Here is a 24,846-nt window from a genome sequence, read left to right as displayed (position 1 = left end):
TCAGCGCCTCTCACTTAGGTCGTCATTAAGTTGTTTGTGTGTTTGGGCAGGCTGCCTTGATTTGCAGCCAGCACCTCACTGTAGATGAGTAAGATCGCAAGTTTCACCTTGTTTTCCTCTCAGCCATTCCTATCCTTGTGATTGTGAGACCTGTTTAGAGTGTAGGTAGCAGAATCACTCAGTTAAATATAATCTGCCCAGGTTTTCATTTTGAGGTAAATCTGTTTGATAGTTGTCTGTGTAATACTTATTATTTCCACTCAGGATAATTTTCTTCGGTAGGTTTTAAGTAATTATCTCTATTCTCTCTTTTTATTTGCTATTTAAGGTATAGTAAATCTAGGAATCCTTAATATTAAAAAAGATATGATCAAATGATTAACTCAGGATGATTCAGTACTGATTTATTAGTTGTATCTGCCTTGGCCTTGTAAAATTAGTACTTAAGAGCAGAAGCCCAATGGTTTTAGGTAATCCCTGCCTCACCTGAACATTTGTCACAATAATGTCATTGCTTTCCAAATGACAACCTTTTAGTTTATTGGGCCCTTTTCTTGCAGTTTACTCTTCAGGGATTAGGGCAAAGAATCACAGCTGTTGAACCACAAGACATGTTTAACAAGATTTTGAGAACTTGTACAGCTATGCATTTTCTCTTAGAAATCTTGGCTAGTTTGTGAAGTTAATCGTTCTAGAAATGTTCTCAAGTGGTTTAGGGGAGAGTAAAAAGAATCTTTTTGAAACATTGTCACCTTTTCTTAATCTAAGGAGATTATAATGCAGTGGAAGATGATTCACATACAAATGGACATAGCAAAAGTACCTCTTTTTCATAATTGGAAATGTCTCGAGCAGTCATAGACAATTGCTGGGCTCAGTTTGTGTAACTTGCAAAAATTGAGGAAGAAGTTTTCCTTGTAAATCTTAATACAGGCCTACCAAGTGATAAGGAAAAGTATTAGTAAACTTTGTTTCTGCATGACCAGATTCGCAGGTTCCCTTGATGTTGAGATAATGTAGCACGGATTTATTGTTTTTCCTCTTTCTGATTAATCCAACCCTCGAGTCTCGCCCAGTGTCTTAGGCTGCAGAGATGTCAGTGTCCTTGTCTTTGATAGGCCCCTTTTCCCTTTATGTTTATCTGCCTAACCACGTGAGCTCTCCAGCAACCTTTAAAACTGTAAAATCCTACTCATAACTCCCCAGTCCATTTTTGCCTAGCAGCCCCACGTGACATTTCAGTACATTAACCCCTTGTCAGCTTTTTCTTAACCAAAAATCAAACAGCATTCTACTCTAAAGAAATGCAAATGACAAGAGATTCTTTTTAGGAAATATTGAATAAACTTGCAGCTGTTAGGTGAATGGGAGTTTCTGTTGGACATATATATGTCAGAAATGGAAGCTTTCTTTAATTGAGTTATTCACTTTTTTTTTTTTTTTTTTTTTGGTGAGGAAGAGTCACCCTGAGCTAACACCTTTTGCCAGTCTTCCTCTTTTTTTGCTTCAGGAAGATTAGCCCTGAGCTAGCATCTGTGCCAGTCTTCCTCTATTTTGTATGTGGGTTGCCGCCACAGCATAGCTGACGAGTGGTGTAGGTCCACGCCCAGGGTCTGAAACCATGAACCCAGGCTGCCAAAGGAGAGCTGAACTTAACCACTATGCTGTGGGGCTGGCCCCAGGAGTTATTCACTTTTTAATGTTACCTAAATAGGTTCAAATTTCAAATAGTCCTAAGAGTCTTTTGAGTTACCACTATTAAGAGATGATTTTGCCAGCATGGAGCAAAATCTTACCTGGTTGCCTTTTAATGCTTTTGTTTGAGATTGGATATAAATATATTTCTTGCCTTTTACATACTGAAGAAAACAGTGACTAGTAGCAGATTGGCTAGAAAATGGAGGCCTTTGCTGGGGAGATCGTGTGCATGAGGATTGATGCCAGCTTCCTGGTATATGACCCAGGCTGGAGTAATATCTGATTTTTAATACCTCTTGGAAAACTTAATAACTTCCTGGGCACTCTACTGGTTCCATTCTTTTTCAAACCCATCTCTCTTTCCTTTCAGATAAGGATGAGATGTACCGATTACAATTTATATAGGGGAATGCCTGCTTCAGAATACTCTGAGTATGACATGCCTCGGTTTATTTGAGTCCCTGAAGTTAATGCGTTTAAACTGCAGAATAAAATCTGGACTCATGATTCAGAATTTTAGAAGTGGAATTGAATTTAAGATAATCAAATCGAAGTATGAGTATAGTTTGGTATTCCCTGTTACAGCGTGGTATATTATATGCAAATCAGAGGAGTTTGATAATTATTTAATAACTAATTGTTTATAACTATAAACAATATATAAGTTGTCACAATGCAGAGATTAATTTTCAAAGTACCAGAAAATTTGAGATCTATTGTCCTGATCTAGGTGATCACTGTTAGTTGTCAGCACCTTTCTGGAATTGCAAAACCAAAACTAAAAATAGACTAGGAACTAGCTTAGGAAAGTATAGGCTAGAAGGCCAAAAGTGAAACAAATTGCAAAAGTTTGAATAAAGAGGCGGTGGGGCATAGAGGCCCCACGTGTTAGTACGGATATTTTGAAGTGAAAATACCTGCACATTAGAGTCAGTTCCATGCCTACTTTGTGAGTGAAGGAGTAAGTCTGCGATGAAGATGCTGTCATTAAAAACTTGACCATTTTCCTGTTGTATTTTATTTAAATTGACCTGCTGTTGCATACTTGTTTGATTATTTTATAGGGTAGGTTCCTACAAGTTAAATTGTTGGTTAAGACAGTATAATCACATTTAGAATTTTGGTGTAGTAGCATGTGGTTTTTTTTTTTAATTAAGAAAAAAGATTTGTTCAAATTAAATTGATACTGGATGTTTATTTTCAATATCAAATTATTTATTAGAAATGTATTTTTTTCGAGCTTTTAATGCTTCATCTGAAGTCATGACTTTTTCCTTTTTAAAAATGAATTTATAGCACCCTCTGCTGATTTTGGAAGGAATTGCTGAATAGTATTATACTTTGAATTTGAGAAGTTTGAATAAGAGAATGTATAAATGTGTAATTTAGACTTTATTTTTTTTAATATTTAAGATTTATTGACCCTCTATCATGTGTCAGGCCATTTTAGGGGAATTTTTTTTTTGTTGTTGTTGGTGAGGAAGATTGTCCCTGAGCTAACATCTGTGCCCATCTTTCTCTATTTTGTATGTGGGATGCCACCACAGCATGGCTTGATGAGCAATGTGTAGGTCCGCACTTGGGATCCAAACGTTAGAACCCCAGGCCTCCAAAGCGGAGTGCGCAAACTTAACCACTGCACCACTGGGCCGGCCACTAATTTAGACTTTCTTGTCACTCATGTGATGGTTCTTTTTGCTCACCCTGCTCATCGTTAGGCAGTGTGATGACAGACATGCAGTTCAATCCATATTTTGAAGCAGGCAGAGGAACTAGAGTGAGTAAATACACAAAGGCATGAAATAACAAGGTATGTTGAGGGAAGTGTTACAGAAAATTTGAGGGGGGGTGTCCGTGTGATTTTGCAGTGAAAGAAAGGACAGAGGGCATGTATGATTTTAAGGAATTTAAACTTTATAATGACAGTGCTGTTGAGTCATCCGATAGTTTTATTTAGAGCAGTTACGTGATCATTTCAGTGTCTTAGAAAGACGATGCTGGCAGCAGCGTGCAGGAGGAGTTGGAGGTAGGGACAGAGCAATTTGAGGATGAGTGCATTTTCTAAGAGGGCTGATTAGGATCTGAGAAAGACACAGCTCTGAGGTAGGAGAGACTGGGAGACATGAACATAATTTTTTTTCAAAAAACTTTTTTTTTTGTGAGGAGGACCAGCCCTGAGCTAACATCCAGTGTCAATCCTCCTCTTTTTTGCTGAGGAAGACTGGCCCTGGGCTAACATCCATGCCCATCTTCCTCTACTTTATATGGGACGTCGTCACAGCATGGCTTAACAAGCGGTGTGTCGGTGTGGTACGTGCCCGGGACCCAAACCGGCAAACCCCGGGCCGCCGCAGCGGAGTACGCACACTTAACCACTTGCGCCACCTGGCAGGCCCCCTTCAAAAAACTTTTTATCTTGGGGCTGGCCTGGTGGTGTAGTGGTTAAGTTCATGCATTCTGCTTGTCGGCCTGGGGTTTGCTGGTTTGGATCCTGGGCGCGGACCTGCTCACCACTCATCAAGCCACGCTGAGGTGGCGTCCCATTTAGAAGAGCTACAACTCTACAACTGTGATACACAACTATGTACTGGGGCTTTGGGGAGAAAAAAGAAAAAAGAGGAAGATTGGCAACAGATGTTACCGCAGGGCCAATTTTCCTCAAAAAACAAACAAACAACTTTTTATCTCAAAGGTTTCAAACATATGGAAAAGTAGAAAGAGCGGTACAGTGAATGCCCATGTGCCCACCTTAGATCCGGTAATTGGTAACACTTTGCTGTGTGTGCGTGCTGTCTGTCTATCTACTGAAGTATTTGAGAGGAAGTTGCAGATATCATTACTCTATGTCCCTTCAGCAAGAATCTCTCCAAAATGAGGACGTCAGGGGAGAAATGTTTCAGGGAGATAAAATCAGGAAAATTAGGATTTGAAGGTAAAGATAGTGGGTTCTGTTAGTAACATGCAATAAGAGATGCTACAAAGGCTTTGGTGTACTGTTATTAATTTGTGGTAATATGTTTCCTCCTCCCCGTGAGACTTTCGGGAGATGGATATATGGTAAATGCTATTTTAAAAACTAGTTTTTAGATTAAGATTAATTTTAGATTAAGTTTTTTAGAAACTTAAAAAAAACTTAGAAAACTTTTTTAAGGAGAAAAAATTTCAAATACACACAATAGTTGCAGAGGACAGTGTTCTTGGCTAAGGCAGTGGCCCAGGCCAGGCTTCTCTGTGGGAGGAGAGAAGGCTGATTGCAGAGGAGCTAGGCAGGGAGGAAGAAAGGCCAGGCCCTTGAATCATGCCACAGGCCCAGATGGCGGAAGTTTGTGTGAGAAAGCAAGTGTGCCGTGAGCACAAGTATGATCCAACCCGTGTGTAAGGGAGAGAGTGAGCAGCAGGCGAGCGGACTGGCGCTGGCCTGGCCTGCTTACTACAGCAGTGTGTGTGTGGGGTGGGGTGGGAGTGGGAGGCAGGAAGCCAGAAATGCCAAAGGGCACTGGAACTAGATGCTGACCTTTTAATTAATTAGTAGAGAATTTGCATACTATACTTTTGGTCTAGTAAGTGTTTTACATTATGATCAATGAGATTAGTAACACTCCCTCCTTTGGGCAGGAGAACTAGGGAAGGGGTGGGCAGAGGCACAAAACCTCTTCCATAATATCATCATAGCAAAAATTGGTAGAGGTTCCATTGTTGACTCATTCATTCTTTCATTCATTCAACAAATACTTATGGGGGCCAGCCCAGTGGTGTAGTGGTTCATTTCGTGAGCTCCGCTTCGGCAGCCTGGGGTTCGTGGGTTTGGATCCTGGGTGCGAACCTACACACCACTCATCAAGCCATGCTGTGGTGGCGTCTTATATATAAAGTAGAGGAAGATTGGCAGATGTTAGCTCAGCGACAATCTTCCTCAAGCAAAAAGAGGAGGATTGGCAACAGATGTTAGCTCAGGGCCAATCTTCCTCACCACAAAAAGCCAAAAAAATAAATACTTACCGAGCCACATAGTATTATGGCAGACACTATTCTAAGACACTAGGAATTCAGCAATGAACAGCACAGACAAACATCCTTGTGCTTTTTTTTTCTCCCCTCTTCGAAGCCCCAGTGCATGGTTGTATATCCTAGCCCTTCTATGTGAGCCTCTGCCACAGCATGGCAACTGACATACAGGTGGTCTGGTTCCGTCACCGGGAAACAAACCTGGCTGCCAAAGCAGTGAGAGGGCTGAACTTTAACCAGTAGGCCATCAGGGCTGGCTCGTTCCTGCCCTCTTGTGGCTTATATTCCAGTAGGAAAGACAGACACTAGACAAGATAAATGAAATATACATAGCATCTTAGATTGTGATAAAGCACTAAGAAGAAACATCAAGTGAGGTTTGGGGTGTGCGTGGAGGTGTTGGAAGGGGAGGCCAAGGGACTCCACTGAGATGCCATTTGGGGAAAGACTTGTGAAACCTGAACCACTTGAGCCCTCGTCCATGTGCACAGTTTGCGTCAGTTGCCATTTCTCGTGTGGGCCTCTCTCCTCTCAAGAATGTAGGAATAGGAAGTGACTTACAGCTGGCTTCCATATGGTCTTTAATTTCTTTTTCTGTCCCTGCATGCACAGTCAGATTCCTCCTCTAACCGTAAGGTTTCTTGACATACATTAATCACAGAGAGTTTCTCCTCATCACGTTGTATTTTTCCAGAGTGTGTTAGTATAAGGCGGTGGGTAAGTGCACTAAAAGGCTTTGCATAGCTCTGAGAAATGTTCTTTTGTATAAACATTTCCCATGGGTTTTTGAACAGTGATTGGCATGTTACTTTCCTCAGCCACTTAATTTTTGTTCCATCTTCACAGGAAACTTTGGAAATGTTTACTTTTTCCTTTTTCCATTCATTTGTTTCACCCTGGAAATGAAAATAATCCTTTTTAGAGCTATGATATGCAAATTAAAAATTTATGAAGTATAGTCAGTAGATTCTAGCAGCTAATATTAATGAAGTTTAAATATTGAAGTAGTTGAAAATAACATTACAAGATATATCAACAGGGGCTGGCCCCGTGGCATAGTGGTTAAGTTCGGTGTGCTCCGCTTTGGCAGCCTGGGTTTGTGGGTTCGGATCCCAGGTGCGGACCTACACCACTCATCAGCCATGCTAAGGTGGTGACCCACACACAAAATAGAGGAAGACGGGCACAGATGTTAGCTCAGGGCGAATCTTCCTCAAGCAAAAGGAGGAAGGTTGGCAACAGATGTTAGCTCAGGGCAAATCTTCCTCACCAAAAAAAAAGTAAAAAAAAGATATATGAAGAATGCAATACTTTTAAAGTTACCTTGGGTATAACTGACCTCAAAATATGAGATTCTCTACTATTTAATACCTGCAGGGTGAATACAGAACAGATTCTCTTTTAGTTAATATAGGATTCACTGTTTTTCTGTATAATATAGCATTAGGGTTTTGAGTTTTTCTTAAGGGGGTTATTCTGTTTTGTTTTCAGCTTTGGAAATCATTAAAATAGATAAGTATGTTAAAAGGTAGGCAATGTGAACACAATCTCATATGCAAGAAAGTCAGGATTTCCTTTAAGAGTATAAAGAGAGACCACCGTGGAGGAAAACCTAATTTAGTATAAAGTTGTTTGTATTATAACTGAACATTGTTTTTGGTTTACATATTTTCTTTTAGCACTATTGATGACAGCTTTAAAAAATACATATGTAAATACACATTAACAACTATTGTATATTACATTAGTTTAACTCTTTAGTGCTGTCTTTAGTTAGAAAATAGAGTTAACTTTGGTATTATGACAGAATTAAAATTTTACAAACGAGAATCGATTTTTGGAAAGCTTATTTTTATTTTATTTTTTTAAAGATTTTATTTATTTATTTTTTCCCCCCAAAGCCCCAGTAGATAGTTGTATGTCATAGCTGCACACCCTTCTAGTTGCTGTATGTGGGACGCAGCCTCAGCATGGCTGGAGAAGCGGTGCGTCAGTGCGCGCCTGGGATCCGAACCCGGGCCGCCAGCAGCGGAGCTCGCGCACTTAACCACTAAGCCACGGGGCCGGCCCTGGCAAGCTTATTTTTTGAGAGCTATGTTGTAGGGCCTGAGAAACTGACAAAACTAAACAATATGCACAATTTCTGTTGTCAAATCAGTGAACACATGAAATCATGTTTATAAATATACAGATTCATTGTAGATGTTTTTAGTAGGCTCTATTTTTAGAAACTGTTGTGTTGAACCACAAAACAGTAATTAGTATCCAGTAAATAACAGTGTAGATAACTTATGCAAAACTAAATTCTACACCCATTAAACAACTCCTCATTTCTCCCTCCCCCCAGCGCTTGGCAACCACCATTTTGCTTTTAGTTTCTATGAGTTTGGCTACTTTAGATACCTCATATAAGTGGAATCACATAGTAGTTTTCTTCTTGTGACTGTCTTATTTCACTTAGCATTACTTTCCTCAAGGTTTATCCATGTTGTAGCATGTAACAGGATTTCCTTATTTTTTTAAGGTGAATAATATTCCATTGTATGTATATACCACATTTTGTTTATCTATTCACCTGTCAAGGGACATTTGATTTGCTTCCACCTCTTGGCTATTGTGAATAACGCTGCCGTGAACATGGATTTGCAAATATCTCTTCAAGATCCTGCTTTCAATTCTGTTGGATAAATACCCAGAAGTGGAATTGCTGGGTCACATGGTAATTCTATTTTTAATTTTTTGAGGATCCTCCATACTGTTTTCTATAGTGGCTGTACCATTGTATATTCCCACGGGCAGTGCACAGGGTTCCACACTCTCCACATCCTCACCAACACTTGTTATGTTTTGCGTTTTTTTTTTTTTTTGATAGTAACCATCATAATGCTTGTGAGGTAATATCTCATTCTGATTTTGATTTCCATTTTCTCTAATGATTAATGATGTTGAGCATCCTTTCATAAGCTTGTTGGCATGTGCTTGTTGGAGAAATGTCTATTCAAGTCCTTTGTTCATTTTTTAATTCATTTTTTGGTTGTTGAGTTGTAGGAGCTCTTTATATATTATGGATATTAACCCCTTATCAGATACATGATTTGCAAATATTTTCTCCCATTCTGTAGGTTGTCTTTTCACTCTGTTGATTGTTTCCTTCGACTCACAGAAGTTCTTAAGTTTGATGTACTCCCATTTATCTATTGTACTTTTGTTGCCTGTGCTTTTGGTGTGTCATATCGAAGAAATCATTGCCAAATTTGAAGCTTTCCCCCTATGTTTTCTTTTTGCAGTTTTACAGTTTTAGATCTTATGTTTAGGTCTTTAATCTATTTTGTGTTAATTTTTGTATATGGTGTAAGGTAAGGGTCCAACATACTTCTTTTGTGTGTGGATATCCAGTTTTCCCAACACAATTTGTTGAAGAGACTGTCCTTTCCCCATTGAGTCATTGGGATTTTGATAAAGATTGCATTGAATCTGTAGATTGCTTTGGGTAGTACGGACATTTTAACAATTTTAAGTCTTCCAACCTGTAAACACAAGATGTCTTTCCATTTATTTGTGTCTTCTTTAATTTCTTTAAGCAATGTTTTGTAGATTTTCAGTGTATAGGTCTTTCACCCCCCTTCCCCCCTTGGTTGAATTTATTCCTAAATATCTCATTCTTTTTGATGCTATTGTGAATGTGATTGTTTTCTTAATTTCCTTTTTGGATTATTTGTTGTTTGCATATAGAAACTCTGTTGATTTTTGTGTGTTGATTTTGTATCCTGAAACTTTGCTAAATTTGTTTAATAGTTCTAATAATTTTTTAATGGAATCTTTAGGGTTTTCTACATATAAGATCATTTCATCTTCCAACAGAGATAATTTTATTTCTTCCTTCCCTATTTGGATGCCTTTTTTTTCTTTTTCTTGCCTAATTGTTTTGGCTAGGACTTCCAGTACTATGTTGAATAGAAATGGTGAGAGTGGACATGATTGCCTTCTTCCTGATCTTAGAGGCAAAGCTTTCAGTCTTTTACCATTGAGGATGGTGTTAGCTGTGGGCTTTTCATATATGGTCTTTATTGTGTTTTGATAGTTTCTTTCTATTCCTAGTTTGTTGAGTGTTTTAAACATGAAAGTCGTTGAGTTTCGTAGTCAGATGCTTTTTCTGCGTGAACTGAGATCATGTGGTTTTTGTCCTTTGTTTGGTTAAAGTGGTGTATCACATTGATTGATTTTCACATATTTAATCATCCTTGCATTTCAGGAATAAATCCCACTTGGTAATGGTGTATAATCCTTTTAATGTGCTGTTCAATTTGGTTTGCTCGTATTTTTTGAGGATTTTGAATTAATATTCATCAGGGATATTGGTCTATAGTTTTCTTGTAGTATTTTTGTCTGGCTTTGGTATCAGGGTAATGCTGGCCTCATAGAATGAGCTTGGAAGTGTTCCTTCCTCTTCAATTGTTTGGAAGAGTTTGAGGAGGATTGGTGTTAGTTCCTTAAATGTTTAGTAGCATTGTCCAGTGAAGTCATCTGGTCATCAGCTTTTCTTTATTGGGAGGCATTTGATTACTGTTTCAGTCTCCTTACCAATCATAGGTCTGCTCAGATTTTTAAATGTTGTCATGCTTCAGTCTTGGTAGGTTGTATGTTTCTAGGAATTTATGTCTTCAAGGTTATCCAACTTGTTGGTATACAGTTTTTAATAGTCTGTTGTAATTCTTTTTATTTCTGTGGCATCAGTTGTAATGTCCTCTCTTTTATTTCTGGTTTAAGTTGAGTCTTCTGTCTTTTTTTCTTAGTCTAGCTAAGGGTTTGTCAATTTTGTTGATCTTTTGAGAAAACCAACTCTTAGTTTCATTGTTTTTTTTTTTTTTTTTCCTATTCTCTATTTCATTTGTCTTTGCTCTAATCTCTATTATTTTCTTCTTCTGCTAACTTGGTTCTTTTTCTGCTTCCTTCAGGTACAAAGTTAGGTTATTGATTTGAGAGTTTTCTGTTTTTAATGTAAGTATTTACAGCTATAAACTTCCTCCTTAGTACTGCTTTTACTGCATCCTGTAATATTTGATATGTTGTGTTTTCATTTTCATTTGTTTCAAGATATTTTCTAATTTCCCTTGTGATTTCTTCTTTGGCTCACTGGTGTTTAAGAGTGTGTTGCTTAATTTCCACATGTTTGTGGATTTTTTATTTTCCCATCTGCTATTGATTTCTAGTTTCATTCCGCCGAGGTCAGGAAAGATACTTGGTATGAGTTCAATATTCTTAAATTTGTTAAGACTTGTTTTGTGGCCTGATGTGGTCTATCCTGGAAAATGTTCCATGTGCGCTTGAGAAAATGTGTATTTTGTTGTTGTTGAGTAGAGTGTCCTGTTTATAACTGTTAAGTGCATTTGGTCTACAGTATTATTCAAGTCTTCTGTTTCCTCATTGTTCTTTTGTCTGGTTGTTCTCATATTGCAAGTCGGGTGTTAAAGTCTCCCACTATTATTGTGTTGCTGTCTCTTTCTCCCTTCAGTTATGTCAGTGTTTGCTTCATGTATTTAGGAGTTCTGACGTCAGGTGTATCCATACTTATAATTGTCATATCCTCCTAGTGAATTGACCCTTTTATCATTATATAATGTCCTTCTTCATCTTTTGTTACAGTTTTTGACTTAAAGTCCATTTTGTCTATTAGTAATGGCCTCTCCTGCTCTCTTTTGGTTTCCATTTGCATGGAATATCTTTTTCCATCCTTTTACTTTAAGCCTGTGTGTGTCTTCAATCTAAGGATCTTTACGGTTGGTTCTGGAGCTTTATTTTGCTCCTTTGATTGGGCCATCTTTCTCTGTTTCTTTGTGTACCTTTTGATCTTGTGTTGAGATTTGGGCATTTGCAAAGGCAGCCACCTCTTCCAGTCTTTACTGACTGGCGTCCTGCTGGGGAAGACCTTCACCAGTTAGCCAGACTAGAGATTCTGGTGACCTCTCAAACTTTTTTTTTTTTTTGTGAGGAAGATCAGCCCTGAGCTAATATCTGCCAATCCTCCTCTTTTTGCTGAGGAAGACTGGCCCTGGGCTAAGATCTATGCCCATCTTCCTCTACTTTATATGGGACGCCGCCACAGCATGGCTCGACAAGCTGTGCATCGGTGCACGCCCGGGATCCGAACCGGCAAACCCTGGGCCGCTGCAGCAGAGCGTGTGCACTTAACCGCTTGCGCCGCTGGGCCCGCCCCTCTCTCAAACTTTGGCTGAAGATGCATCTTCTCTGGACTTGTGTGTGTAATTTCCCAATTAACTGAGGCTTACTCTTATTTTCTTCTCAGGGGCCCATAATAAACTCTTCCTCCCGCTGACAAATGTTTGCGGCACTGCAGTCTCCCTGATGCTATAATGTGCCCCAGTGCTCGCCTTTCTTCTTAGCAGCCTCCAATCTAGTACCCACATCATGCTGCCATCCCCTTAGCACTCAGAGTCAGGCAAGACAGAAATCAGTCCCTTGGGAAGCCCCCTGGCATGCCAAATAATTGAACATAGTTTTTCTCTTATCTTTCCTTCCCAGGGAGAAGCTGTGACTTGATTGTTTTCCTCCTGATTATGCCTCGTTGGGTGGGGACGGAGAGGGTAAAGGCAGGGAAAATGCAATGAACTTTCCTATTTGCTTCAATGTTGCTCTTCTTGGCTTTTGCTCACCTGGGTACTGTAATCACTTAACTGGTTTCTGGAGTTACCACAGAATTTGGTCTTTATATTATTTTTAAGTTAGCTTCCATTTCTCCCTGGGAAACAAGGGCCTGGGGCTTTCTATTTCACCATCGTGCTGATGTCATTCCTTGTACACATTCATTTTTTTTTTTTTCACATTTGGTTTTTAATTCCAGTTATTTCTAAGATTTTTTACCTGATGTTTTACCACGCCTGTACAGATAATCACAAGTGTGTTATTATTAGAGGCTTTATTGCTAAGGGGCTATATTTTTAGTAACTTTGTTATAATTTACTGCTAAATGTACCTCTTTAATAAACATAGATTTACTTTATTTTTATGCATGTTAACAATTTGAATAAGAAGTGATACATAGTTTTAATATGACTTGCTTTGTTGGCTGATTTATTTTTAGGCTTCTCATGAAACTTTGAAGTTACTATAAGTTATGGTTAATGCTATGATGATTTTTTTAATAAGAAAGATTCAGTAGAGTCAGAATTATGTTCTTGAGCTTCTGGTATACTCCATTATTAATAACCTGTATAGAAGGTAGAGTAACAATATCCTTGGCCACCTTGCGAGATGTGACTGTAGGTTTTGGAAGTATCTGTGGATTTTATAGGGCATGTATTTGTAGGTGAGGTTTAGTCGTAATTGTTCAAAATCAGTGGATTGAAGGCTGAGAATCTTGTTTTCTGAACCTACCTGAGGTTTTGGGTCTTTTGGAGAAGGCACAATATCATGTGACTGAAGAGCAAGCTAGAGGATGTGGCTATGAAATGGGCAGTGTTCTTATTTGTAAATAAACAGGATAAAATAAAACAAGGATATCAAGGGAAAGGTTGAGGGAAAGGGGGAGCTAATATTTGAGCGTCTGGTATGTTCCCAGGCTTTAGATATGTTGTTTCATTTAGCCATCACAAGAAGTAAATGGATCGCAGATATTATTTCCATGTGACAGCATAGAAAACAATGTGAGAGGTTGAATAACAGAGTTAAGAGGCAGCATTCTGTAGTGTAGTTAAGTGTAGGCATTGAATTCATACATGCTGACATTAGAATCCCTTTAAGCTGTGGGCTTAGGGCAAGTTGCTTAAAATTCAGTTTCCTTATCTGTAAAATGATGATAATAGTGCTTATGTTATAGGATTATTGTGAGAATTAAATGAAACAATGCATGTTGAGGTTTTAACCTAGTGTCTGGGAAATTGTGTGCACTGGATGTTTTCTGTCGCTAACATTTATATATGTATATATTTTACATGTATTAATCAGATATATATATATTAATTGTTATTTTATTTGGTTTCCCAAAATCTCATACCTTGCAAGTTGTGCATGTAGTAAGTGGTAGAACCAGGAGACTGGTCTGTCTCTCACCAAAGGCTGTCTTCTTTTCATTACAAGACCTCTAGAAGCTTGCTAGATTAGAGGAAGTGAGAAATACAAAGTGAGGAAAATGAGGTTGAAAAGTGTTAATGAAAGCTGTCATCTGTTGATTGGCTGCTATAGGTGAGGTGTTTTACTTATGTCATTGCATTTAATCTCATTTCATTAAATAGCCTGGCCTAGATCATGGAGTCAGTAAGGCAGAGCTGGGATCTGATCCTAGGTGTGTCTCGTTTCAAGTTCTGTGCTCTCTCCATTAGGCAGTGCCGTCTCCCCATAAGTAAAATAGTGAGGTTACTCTGACGTTAAAGGGAAGGAGAGCTCTTGCAAGGTTGGAGTTGGTTACATGTAGAGGTACTTCTGAATAGGGGCCATTATGCAGTTTTTAAGGACTTTTGATGATATGAGTTCCATCCTCAAGGAAATCTAGTGGGGGACATAAGCCCAATAAAAATAAAATTACATTGATGTATCCTAATTATCAAAAATGATTGTAAGATCGGTTCCTGCAATAGAAAGGATTTAAGGGAATGTCGGTGGAATGCTGAGATGTGTCTGCAATTGAGAATTAGTCTAGGAAAATGTAATGAAGTTGTATCATTCTCTCCTGCTCCCAACAATTAGAGGAAAGAGCTAAAATAGAACAAAAAAGTGGTTCCTATGTGGTTAATGGTGTAATCTTGAAGACTGTCCAAGGCTTTTTAGTAGTGGGTGGTGGAAAATAAATATAATGGAAAAAGGTCATCATCAGAGGAGGTGTCCCACTGTGAGGAGGTGGGGGAGGTGCCCAGCACTAGAAGTGCTCCTGGTTTGCTTCAGGACGGTCAGAGAAAAACACTGGGGTCAGAGAAAAACACTGGGGTCAGAGAAAAACACTGGGGTCGTGGTGCACTAGTGGTTGTAGGTGGTTGGGTAGTCTGGAATGAGCTCATTGCTTGTGAGTGCCAGTTCATTCTTTACACCTGTGCTTCCAGACAAGGAGCAATTGAGTGAGTGAGTGTGGTAATGTGTACCTTCCCATTGAGAGCCCTGACCGGGGGAGGCCCTGACGTGCTCACAGTTAATGCCCCTTTCTGGCGAGTGGGCCAGGGCTCCTTGCAGACTTTCCTAGCAGCCTTCAAGCCTGGGGATTATAAAGCGGCGTTTCCCTCACTTCCTCTTGTAAGTCTTTGAAGGGTTAGAGGGTTCTTTCAATGAGATTCTTCTTTTCTATTGCTTTGGTATTTTCCTTTCCATTTGTGGTAAGGAGATATGTGAGTATTGTATTATATAGCTGAACCCTGTTGAGTTTGTAAAATGTGGGATGTTTTACTTTCATACTTTTTCCCCTTTTTTTGAAATCGAGGATTTTTTGCGCTTGGCTGTATGAAGCATATTTTCTTACATACGGCGCCCCTAACGTGTTGACAGTTGTAAGCATATTTCTTATTTTCTATGTGTAGTGACAGACTAAGATTCTTGGAATAGACAAAATTGAAATGTGATTTTGTTTAGGATTAGGAACTGCACAGATTAAAATTCCATATCAATTTGCATAATAAAAATTGAAATTAAAAAAAAACTTTCTTTGAATATTTAAATAGTAACGAATAAAAATGTTACTGGAAAGCATGCTGCTTTTAGATCCTTAAGTCACTAGCAGATAGGGTGTGATGGTATAGAACAGGGGTCAACAAACCTGGCCCTCTGCTTGTTTCTGGAAATGAAATGTTGCAGAACACAGTCATACCCACTTGGTTACGTTTTGTCTGTGTTGAGACAGAGACCTTATGGACGACAAAGCCTAAAATGTTTACTATCGGCCTTTTGCAGAAAATCTTTGTCCACCCCTGGCATAGAATAGCAGTTCTCAATTTTTGGGGTCTCTGGACCTTTTTACACTTTTAAAAATTATTGAAGACTCCAAAGAGTTTGGTTTATGTAGATTATATTGATATTTATCATAGTAGAAATTAAAATTGATAAATTAAAAAATTATTTCAATTCATTAAAAAATAAAAATATTCAACTTGTTACATGTTAACATAAGTAACATTTTATGAAAAATAACTTTTATCCCAAAACAAAAACATCGATGGGTTGGGAATTTCTCTAATGCCTAGCTTATTAATAGAAGACAGTTATATTCACATATCTGTGTATACTTTCAATTTGTTGCTATATGTTTTGCTTGAAAGATATGAAGAAAATCCAGCTTCACACAGATCTGCATTTGAAAAAGGGAGGAGTGTTTTAATAGTCTGTTCAGTTAATTGTGGATATTCTTTGCTAGCACACCAAAACGGGACATGTGGTGGTTTCTTAAAGGGAGTTATAGTGTGTAATCTGAAAATATATCAATAAACTTATCGTATTGGAACTATAAAGTCCGTTGGTCTATCTTGCACTTTGAATGAATCTTTTATCCATGTATAATTTTCTAATATTATGCATTAATCATTTCGAAAATATTGGTTCACTGTCCAAATGTTGACACAATGTAAAAAAAAAAATCACGTTTGTTAATATCACCAGTGACCTCAGAAGAGCCTTTGTGTATTGGGAAGCGGATGGAACTGTGCGAAGTGGGGACTGGGTTCCTGTATGTTTGCATTTCAGTTAACGGCGTACTTTGCAAAGCAAGGACAACCTCTAGTGCATGCCAGTTTTGCAAAATTGTGTTTTTTGCTTGAAAGCTTATGTTTTATCATTAGCAGCATATACTGTCAGTAGTTTTAAGTCCCAGGCTCATTTCATTCATTTTCAAGAAAATGGCTGCCAAATACTCAAGCCTGATTAATGGCTTTCAGTTGTTCTTTCAAGTAGAAATGCTGTTCATGAAAAAAACGACTAGTTCAGTTTACAAAAACCGTTGCACAAGTGCGTTTCTTTGAGACAGCCATTCCTTCCTTTACGGCAGCAGCGCTGTCTGTGTACTTCCCGTTGCATCACACAGAATATTAAAAAGATGGACCTCCTAAGTCAATTAATTATTAAATTTTACTACTTCATGAAGGGCATTCTAAAGTGAACCTTTTTTTCTCCTCCTTTTTTCTTTTTTTTTACACATTTTTTTGAGGTATAATTGACAACTTTTTGTGTACAAAGTAATGATTCAATATTTCTATATTGCAAAATGACCACCACAATAAGTCCAGTTAACATCCCTCACCATACATAGTTATGAAAAAAATTTTTTTCTCATGATGAGAACTTGCAAGATCCATTCTCCTTGCTACTTTCACATATGCAATACAGTATTATTAACTATAGTCACCATGCTGTACATTACATCCCCATGACTTATTCATTTTATAACTGGAAATTTGTACCTTTTGACCCCCTTCAACCATTTCACCCACCTCCAAACCCCCCACCTCTGGCAGCCACCAATCTGTTCTCCATATCCATGAGCTCCGTTTTTGCTTTTTGTTTTGTTTTTCTTTGTTTTAGATTTCACATATAAGTGAGATCACATGGTATTTCTCTGTCTGACTTATTTCACTTAGCATAATGCCCTCAAGGTCCATCCATGTTGTCGCAAAGGGCAAGATTTCCTTCTTTTTTACGGCTAAATAATATTGCCTTGTGTATATATACACCACATTTTCTTTATCCATTCATCTATTGATGGACACTTAGGTTGTTTTCATATTTTGGCTATTGTAAATAATGCTGCAATGAACATGGGGATGCATATATCTTCTTGAGTTAATGTTTTGTTTCCTTTGGATAAATACCCAGAAGTGGAATTGCTGGATCATGTGGTAGTTCTATTTTTAATTTTTTTAGGAACCTCCATACTGTTTTCGATGGTGGCTGCACCAATTCATATCCTCACCAACAGTGCACAAGGGTTCCCTTTTCTCCACGTCCTTGCCAACACTTCTTATTTCTTGTCTTTTTGATAATAGCCATTCTGCCAGGTGTGAGGTGGTATCTCATTGTGATTTTGATTTGCATTTCCCTGATGACTAATGATATTGAGCATCTTTTCATGTACCTGTTGGCTATCTGTATGTCTTCTTTGGAAAAGTGTCCGTTCAGATCCCCTGCCCATTCTTAAATCAGATTTTTTTTTTTTTGCTACTGAGTTGTATGAGTTTTTTATATATTTTGGTTATTAATCCCTTATTGGACGTATGATTTGTAAATATCTTCTCCCATTCTGTAGGTTGCATTTTCGTTTTGTTGTTGGTTTCCTTTGCTGTGTAGAAGCTTTTTGGTTTGATGTAGTCCCCCCCCCCCAGGAAGATTCACCCTGAGCTAACATCCAATCTTCCTCTTTTTGCGTGTGAGCAGCCACCACAGCATGGCCACTGACTGACGAGTGGTGTAGGTCTGCACCCAGGAACTGAACCCTGGGCCGCCCAAGTGGAGCAGGCCGAACTTAACCACTAGGCCACTGGGGCTGGCCCTTGTTTTATTTAATGAGAGTACTTGGCAGTGAAGAATACGAGGATGAATAGTTTCAATTTGGTATTGTCTTGATTTGTGCTTAGGCACCAGTGGTTTTGTCACCATTAGTGCAAATGTTGATACAATGCAAAAGGCAAATAATGTCTCAGTATTTTTATGAAAATAGGTTGACCTTATGAGCCTCGCTGAAGGGGTCCTGGAGACCACTGGGGGTCTGCAGACCACACTTGGAGAACTGCTGGTATAAAAGGTATAAATGCCTTTGTTATAGGAACAAATTTATGCTAGTTAGCTATATGTTGCCTTCTTTATTTTCTTAGAATTATAATTTCTGAAAGTTTGAATAATGTTAATAGATAGCAGTTGGCTGCTTGCATTGGCTAATGTAACTAATGAATCTTTCAAATTCAGCATTTTTAAAAATCTATGATGTTAGATTTGTAAAAAATGTTTACTCTTGTTTGTGTTATTGCTCTATTAGGTTTTGGAAGTGTAACTAGAGTATTTGGAACTGGTGAAGTAATCTACAGTTGGATTACTGTTTTTACAGTTATTACATTATTACAGTTACTGTCTCCTGAAACAATAGGATGTTAATATGATTATTAAATAATTTATTTATGATGACAGTTAACTACAAGTTTTCATATTCTTGAATACTCCCCCAAATAGAGAGGAAATGTGTTTGGAAGTTAGGTTGATTTCTTGTTCATCTGCATTAACTTTGTGAGTGTGGGTAATATTGTGATTTATAAAAGGAAATATGTATTTGGTCTTCATGAGGTCTCTGGCACAGAGCTCCTAAAACCCTTGGCATTTCCTAAGCGATAAGAGCCATAAAGGTGTCTTTTGTTATTTGTAAGAATCCCCTTTCAACGACACCTGGGTTTGTTAATGAGGTGACTTTTGGAAAGCCACTAAGGATGGGGGCTGGTTGCTGGGGGACCAACCTTGATTAGAGGGTTGGAACTTTCAGTCAGTGTCATCTCATCCCCCCCCCCAAGAGACTGCAGGTTGAATCAGTCACCAATGGCCAATGATTTAATCAATCTTGCCTATGTAATGAAGCCTCCATCCAACCCCAAAGGATGGTTTTTGGAGAGATTCCAGGTTGGTGAACACGAGGAGGTGCTGGGAGAGTGGTGGGCCCAGAGAGGGTCATGGAAGCTTTCCCACATACCTTCCTGTATGCATCTCTTTCATCTGACTGTTCCTGAGTTATATCCTTTTGTAATACACTAGTAAACAAGTAATTACACTGTTGTCCTGAGTTTTATGAGCTACTCTAGCAAATTAATTGAACCAGAGGAGGGGGTCATGGAAACCTCTGATGTATAGTCAGTCTATCAGAAGCACAGGTGACAACTTGGACTTCAGATTGACATCTGAAGTGGGTAGCGGGTGGTCTTGTAGGACGGAGCCCCTAAGCTGTGAAATCTGATGCTATCTCCAGGTAGATAATATCAGAATTGGTTTAAATTGTAGGACACGCAGCTGGTGTTGGAGAATTGCTTGATGTGTGGGAAGTGACATCTGGTGTAAGAAGTGAAGTGTTTTAGTGAGTACTGCGAGTAGGGGAGACACACAGGAGGAGCGTGTTTTTCTTTAATTGTGTGTGTGTGTGCACATTAGTGAAAATTTTTGCAGTTGACTACTTCCTGAGCAAATTAAGGCCGTTTTTGCTTTACTGAAAACTCAAAAAACTTTCTGCTACAAATACTTGGACTTCCATGGTTGACCACTAGGTGTCAGGAGTGCCACAGAGCTGTCAGGGTTACCCTGGGGTGGGTAGAAAGTGAACGCTGTAAGCGCGTAGCCCTTCACATATTTCACTGTTTCCACATGATCGATGCCAGAAGAACCTGATACAGTGTGATATATAGAAGCAAGGTACAACTGGAATAATGAAATTTCAAAAAATAAGCCTTTTTAAAGGCAGGTCGTAATAGTTCTCTTGGGTATTGTAAATGCTTCAGGTGCGCTTGATGCCGCTGTTCTGTTCCTGGCGCTTGGGTCTCTCTTTTATGGAAAGATGGATTGAACTTCAATTTAAGAATATTCAGTAATCCCTCTCAGGACATACTGTAACAGCTGGTATTTTTGTGTTGTAGTAAATTGATTCCATACAACAGTCACTAATAATTATGGCTGGGTTCTGACAAATTCCAAAGAATTTTCAATAAATTTAGCCAAAGAAAATAACATGATTACTACAAAAATTTAGCTCAGTTTGAAAGTTAAATCCAGCCAGTCTGCTTCATTCCACAAAGTAGTAAGCATTTTACTGGTTGGGATTTTATCAAACCATTTATTTGTTATTAGTATATATGTTCTGAGAAGATAATTAGTTTGTAGCATATATTTCTTAATATGACTGAAAAAATTTAACCTTGAGGATTCATTATGAAATAAAAAATGGGAAATGCTAAGGCTTTTCATATATGGCATATATGTATACCAGCAGTATCAACCCAGAGGGATGTTTTGATGTGGAATGTGGTTGTCTTAGTATTAGTAGAATTTTTGATATAAGCATAAATTGGCTTATTATATGGTGTATATGGTTTATAAAAGTGAAACACTGTAAATTCTTTAAGGCGTGAGGAAAGTGGTGGTTTGCAGGATATAGATTATATATTATGTGTATTTCTGTAGTCAGGCAATCTGTACCATGCAAATTATGACTTTTCTCATGGCATAAAGAGCTTAAATTACATACATACACACACATAGAATAACTACCTACCCACATACACACCTACATATTGCCCTAATGGTAGAAATGTGTGCATACACTTTATAAATTTTAGCCATTTCCCTCTTTTTTCTCAGCAGCAAAAGAAGTCTACAAATTGAACGCGTTTTTTAAATTGTGTTTGGTCTGTTTTTGACTTGCTTTGCGTTTGAATTAAGGAACTTTTTATATAGTTGAATCTTAATCCTGATTGTTAGAATAACTTATAGCAAGCAGAATTGCCTTTTAAAATTATTGGGGAAAACAGCTTCAGAGATGAGCATTAATGAAACCTTGCTTTATCTTTTTCTCTCATTTTTAGCTTAGTGATTTATATTTTCATTTGTTATTTAAAATAACTGCCCTCATATTTTTAACGCTCCTCTCTGTATGGATTTGTATGTATATTTTAACTTGATCAACTTTGTAATAATATAAAACAAAATTCAAGACATTGCACCAGATAGTCTGGTCCTAGGTAGTTAATTTGATGGTGAATTTTTTCATGTTAACAGTCACTTTGATAATTAGAAAGCTCATTTAGAAGGTTTGAGTAGAATTTTACAGTTTGGACTTTTCCACATGAAGTTTGGCAAGCTCATTTTCTTCTGTAATATGAATCAGCAATTTAAAGGCTTTAAGAATTGAAGTGAGCCAGTTTTTCGAGTGTTTACAGTATCTGTTTTTCTTGTTAATAGATGTTAAAATATGCTTTTAAATGACTGAATTTGACTTTATAGAGAACTGGGGAAAATGCGTTCAAAATGAACTGAAACACATTGTGTAATTCTTCTGATTTCTAAAAAATGTAAATGCAGTGTATTTTCCGTTATTAGGCAGCAGTGGTCCAAATTTAAACCACATGGGCTCCTTCTAGGTGTCAGGCCAACGTAAATTTTAATCTTGCTACTTTCTTTTATGTTTTCATTTTATAATCTCATTACCTGAATTAAGCAACCCCAATCATAATAGCCAGCATTAATTATTTTCTTGCCATGTGCCTGACGCTGTGTTCTATGCCTTAGCGTATTTAATTATCAAACAATTTAAAATTGCTATCTCCATTTGCATATAAGGAAGTTAAGGTTTAATAAGTTTAAATAACTTGTCTAGGATCACAGAGCTAGCAGGATTAGACATTAGGCTAAACTCTGGATCCCTTGCTCTTAACTGCTATGCAATAGTGCCTTTACTGCTTATTTTGGGATAAACATTAGTTAAAATAGTTATTGAAAAAGATTGATATTTTCCAAGATACGTCAACGTTTAGTTTTCACTAAAAGAATTTACTTTTGTAGATTAGCTTGGATTGTTAGGTTTAGATTATTGACACTTCTCAAAGTCTATAATAACATCTTGTTTCAGCTCTAGTATTCTTTCAAGGTTGTTTGCAGTTTTCAGTAGAGAACTTTGCAGTTGTCATATTAGGATGAACTATTTTAAAAATTACAATTGGTTATAAGTTGTTGCCAATTGATAGAGTCTCCGTTCTACATTTGGAATTACAGCTTAGAACTATAACAGAAGGAAGGAATTTTAGAATGGCATTGACTTACAAAAGCTTCTTTAAGTTCTCCATCTATGTAATTCACAGTTCTCAAACCAACTGTAAAACTCTTTCAGGAAGCTTTGATACATGCATGCAGAATTTTCATGTTTTTAGTTAGAAATCTCACGTCAAAATCAAAAACTCTTACACTTAATATTTGTATGTGGTCTGTAGAAGAAATTCTGAAGAATTGTGATCTTTCTGGTGGTGAGTTGGATTAAGAATTTAGAATTAGTTACAGAATGTTGCAATCCGTGACCTTCCTTATTATTACTATTTTTAAAGTGTTCCTTTTCTTCGTAGAAACGGCCTGCCTGGTACATAAATCCCTGTAGACAGCGTGGCTGCAGGCCGTCGAGCTGGAATTCCGTGCGGCTTTCTGAGCTGAGCGTGTTTGGAGTGTGGCGTCCCAGCCTGCAGCGTGCGTCATGCCAGCTTTGTCCACAGGTTCTGGTAGTGACACAGGTATGTGAACCCAAGAGGGGCAGTTTTCCTTCATCCTTGCTGAAATTTTCTTGTTCACAGTGAAAAACAGCATCGCTCTAAGCAGGTGCAAACAGATCGTGCTTGCTTTTCTGTCAACAACATGAGGGTGTAATATCAACTTGGATGCATCGTTCCAAGATAAAAAATACCGCAGGCCATTGAGGGACTGCTGTCTCCAGGTAGTGATGGCTTGCACTGATGCCCTTGTACTGTCTTGCCTTTTGGAATAATGCCATGCATTTAAATTTCTAAAACCAATATTAAGTATTTTAAACATACAGTTCAGTATACCGTGATACTCATGTTACCCTCTACTCAGATTGAGTGACGGATAGGAACTCTTTGCCATACTTACTTCGACCTCTCACTTTTTTGCTTTAAGAAATAAAACTTTATCCCTACTGCATTGTTCCATTTTCTTTCTTCCTGTCACCAGAGGTAAAAACTATTCCGAAGTTGATACATGTCATTAAGTGATTCGATTAAAGCAAACGTATTTCCCCTTATTATCAGTTGTAAGACTTAGTGATACTTAGAATAAAGATTTCCAGAAAGGGAAAAACACCCCTGCATGTATGTATGTGTAAAATCCCCTCCTTCTGGCCTGTTTCAGGAGGTGGGTGAGGGAGGTCAGTGCCCCTTTGAAGTCCTATTCTGGGGTTCCCCAGAATCAGCACTTTTAAAAAATGTAGATTCCTGGACCTTTCCCAGAACTATTAAAACAGAATGTAAGTGAGGTTGGGGAGCTATGCGTTGCGTTTATAAGACCCCTCAAAAGAAGTGGTGGCATAGATGTGACTAAAAAGAATGTTCTGTGTTGTGCTGAGCATACTGATTTTGGTTCCGTTAATACCATTCTATAACCAGCTGAGGTAGCTGTCTCAGACTGGACAGTTACTGTCGCCATAATTTTAAAAAGGCTGAATCACAAATTTGATTTTGTGTTATATTACATTACATTGGCATTTTCATTTGCACTATTTGTAAATATTATCCTTTGCTATTTCGAGCATATCCGTACTTATATTTTGGCAAGTTTTGCTCATCTTTATCCATCAAGAATGATTGTTTTTCCACTATGATTTACACTGAGGATTAGTTTTTCTTAGGAAGTGATTTTGATTTTTAAATAGCATAAATTATTTTTTTCTCAAGACATTAACTTGGAGGCCAGCTCCTTCGGAAAAATTTTTTTGTTCTTTTTAGTTTTTATATAGTACCACATTATGTTCTACTATATAAAATGAATGATTTAACTTTCCATAGTGGTTTGGAAAATTATAGATAAAATTTATTTGCACCATAAATTTACTACCGTGTGTAATAAGTTTTTGACTTGCTATTCACCAAAAATGCCTTAGTTTAATTGAATGCAAAATATCGTTGCTTCCATCTAACCTGGGGAATGATTAAAATGGAGTCTTTATAGTTTACAGGGCAGTTTAGGTGTCAGTCATGAAAAATAGCATGAGCTATTTAGAATTTAAAAAGGACTTTTCCACCCATAGCTGGTTCACTTGGTGCAAATCTAAAATGCCTATGTGACTCACACCTGGCATTATGATATTTTTTGACCTCTATGTCCCAACAAGGTTTGAGTCAGGCAGAGAAGATGTGCCTGTTAGAATAGTCACTCCAGTTAGGGAAACCCCAGAGTACAGCGTACTCATCAGATGCTTATGGTTCCCTTGTAGTTCCTCTCAGACCAGATGCAGTTTACCAGTCAGGGGTCATTTCTACCATGAGCAGTGTTGCCTAGCAGTGTCGTTGCTGTTGTTCCATTGTCGGGTCTCCAGGGGGAACAGAGTTAGAGAGCATAACTGAAGGGCAGATGCTCCTGCAGCAGGGCACGGCCCCTGGCTAACAGTGGCCTCAGTACTCGTGGGAAAATACTTTCAAT

At 38.0% G+C, this 24,846-nt stretch overlaps 1 protein-coding gene across 7 annotated transcripts in view; it reads left to right on the top strand.

Annotated features, from left to right (window-relative positions):
• Positions 1 to 24,846, top strand: part of MPP7 (MAGUK p55 scaffold protein 7) — a 456,322-nt gene that overhangs the window by 68,548 nt on the left and 362,928 nt on the right. For 4 of the 7 annotated variants that reach the window (XM_058532688.1, XM_058532686.1, XM_058532687.1 and 1 more), the window contains one exon: positions 22,764 to 22,925. The exons of the other annotated variants lie outside the window; for them this stretch is intronic. In XM_058532688.1, coding sequence (XP_058388671.1) covers positions 22,889 to 22,925 — 37 coding nt within the window. In that variant the 5' untranslated portion in view covers positions 22,764 to 22,888. The remainder of the gene's footprint in view (positions 1 to 22,763; positions 22,926 to 24,846) is intronic. 7 annotated transcript variants of the gene reach the window in all.

Source organism: Diceros bicornis, chromosome 36, assembly GCF_020826845.1.
Source record: "Diceros bicornis minor isolate mBicDic1 chromosome 36, mDicBic1.mat.cur, whole genome shotgun sequence".
Classification (NCBI taxonomy): Eukaryota; Metazoa; Chordata; class Mammalia; order Perissodactyla; family Rhinocerotidae; genus Diceros; species Diceros bicornis.
Note: the sequence above shows the minus strand (reverse complement) of the source record. Positions and strands in the feature narration are given on the sequence as shown.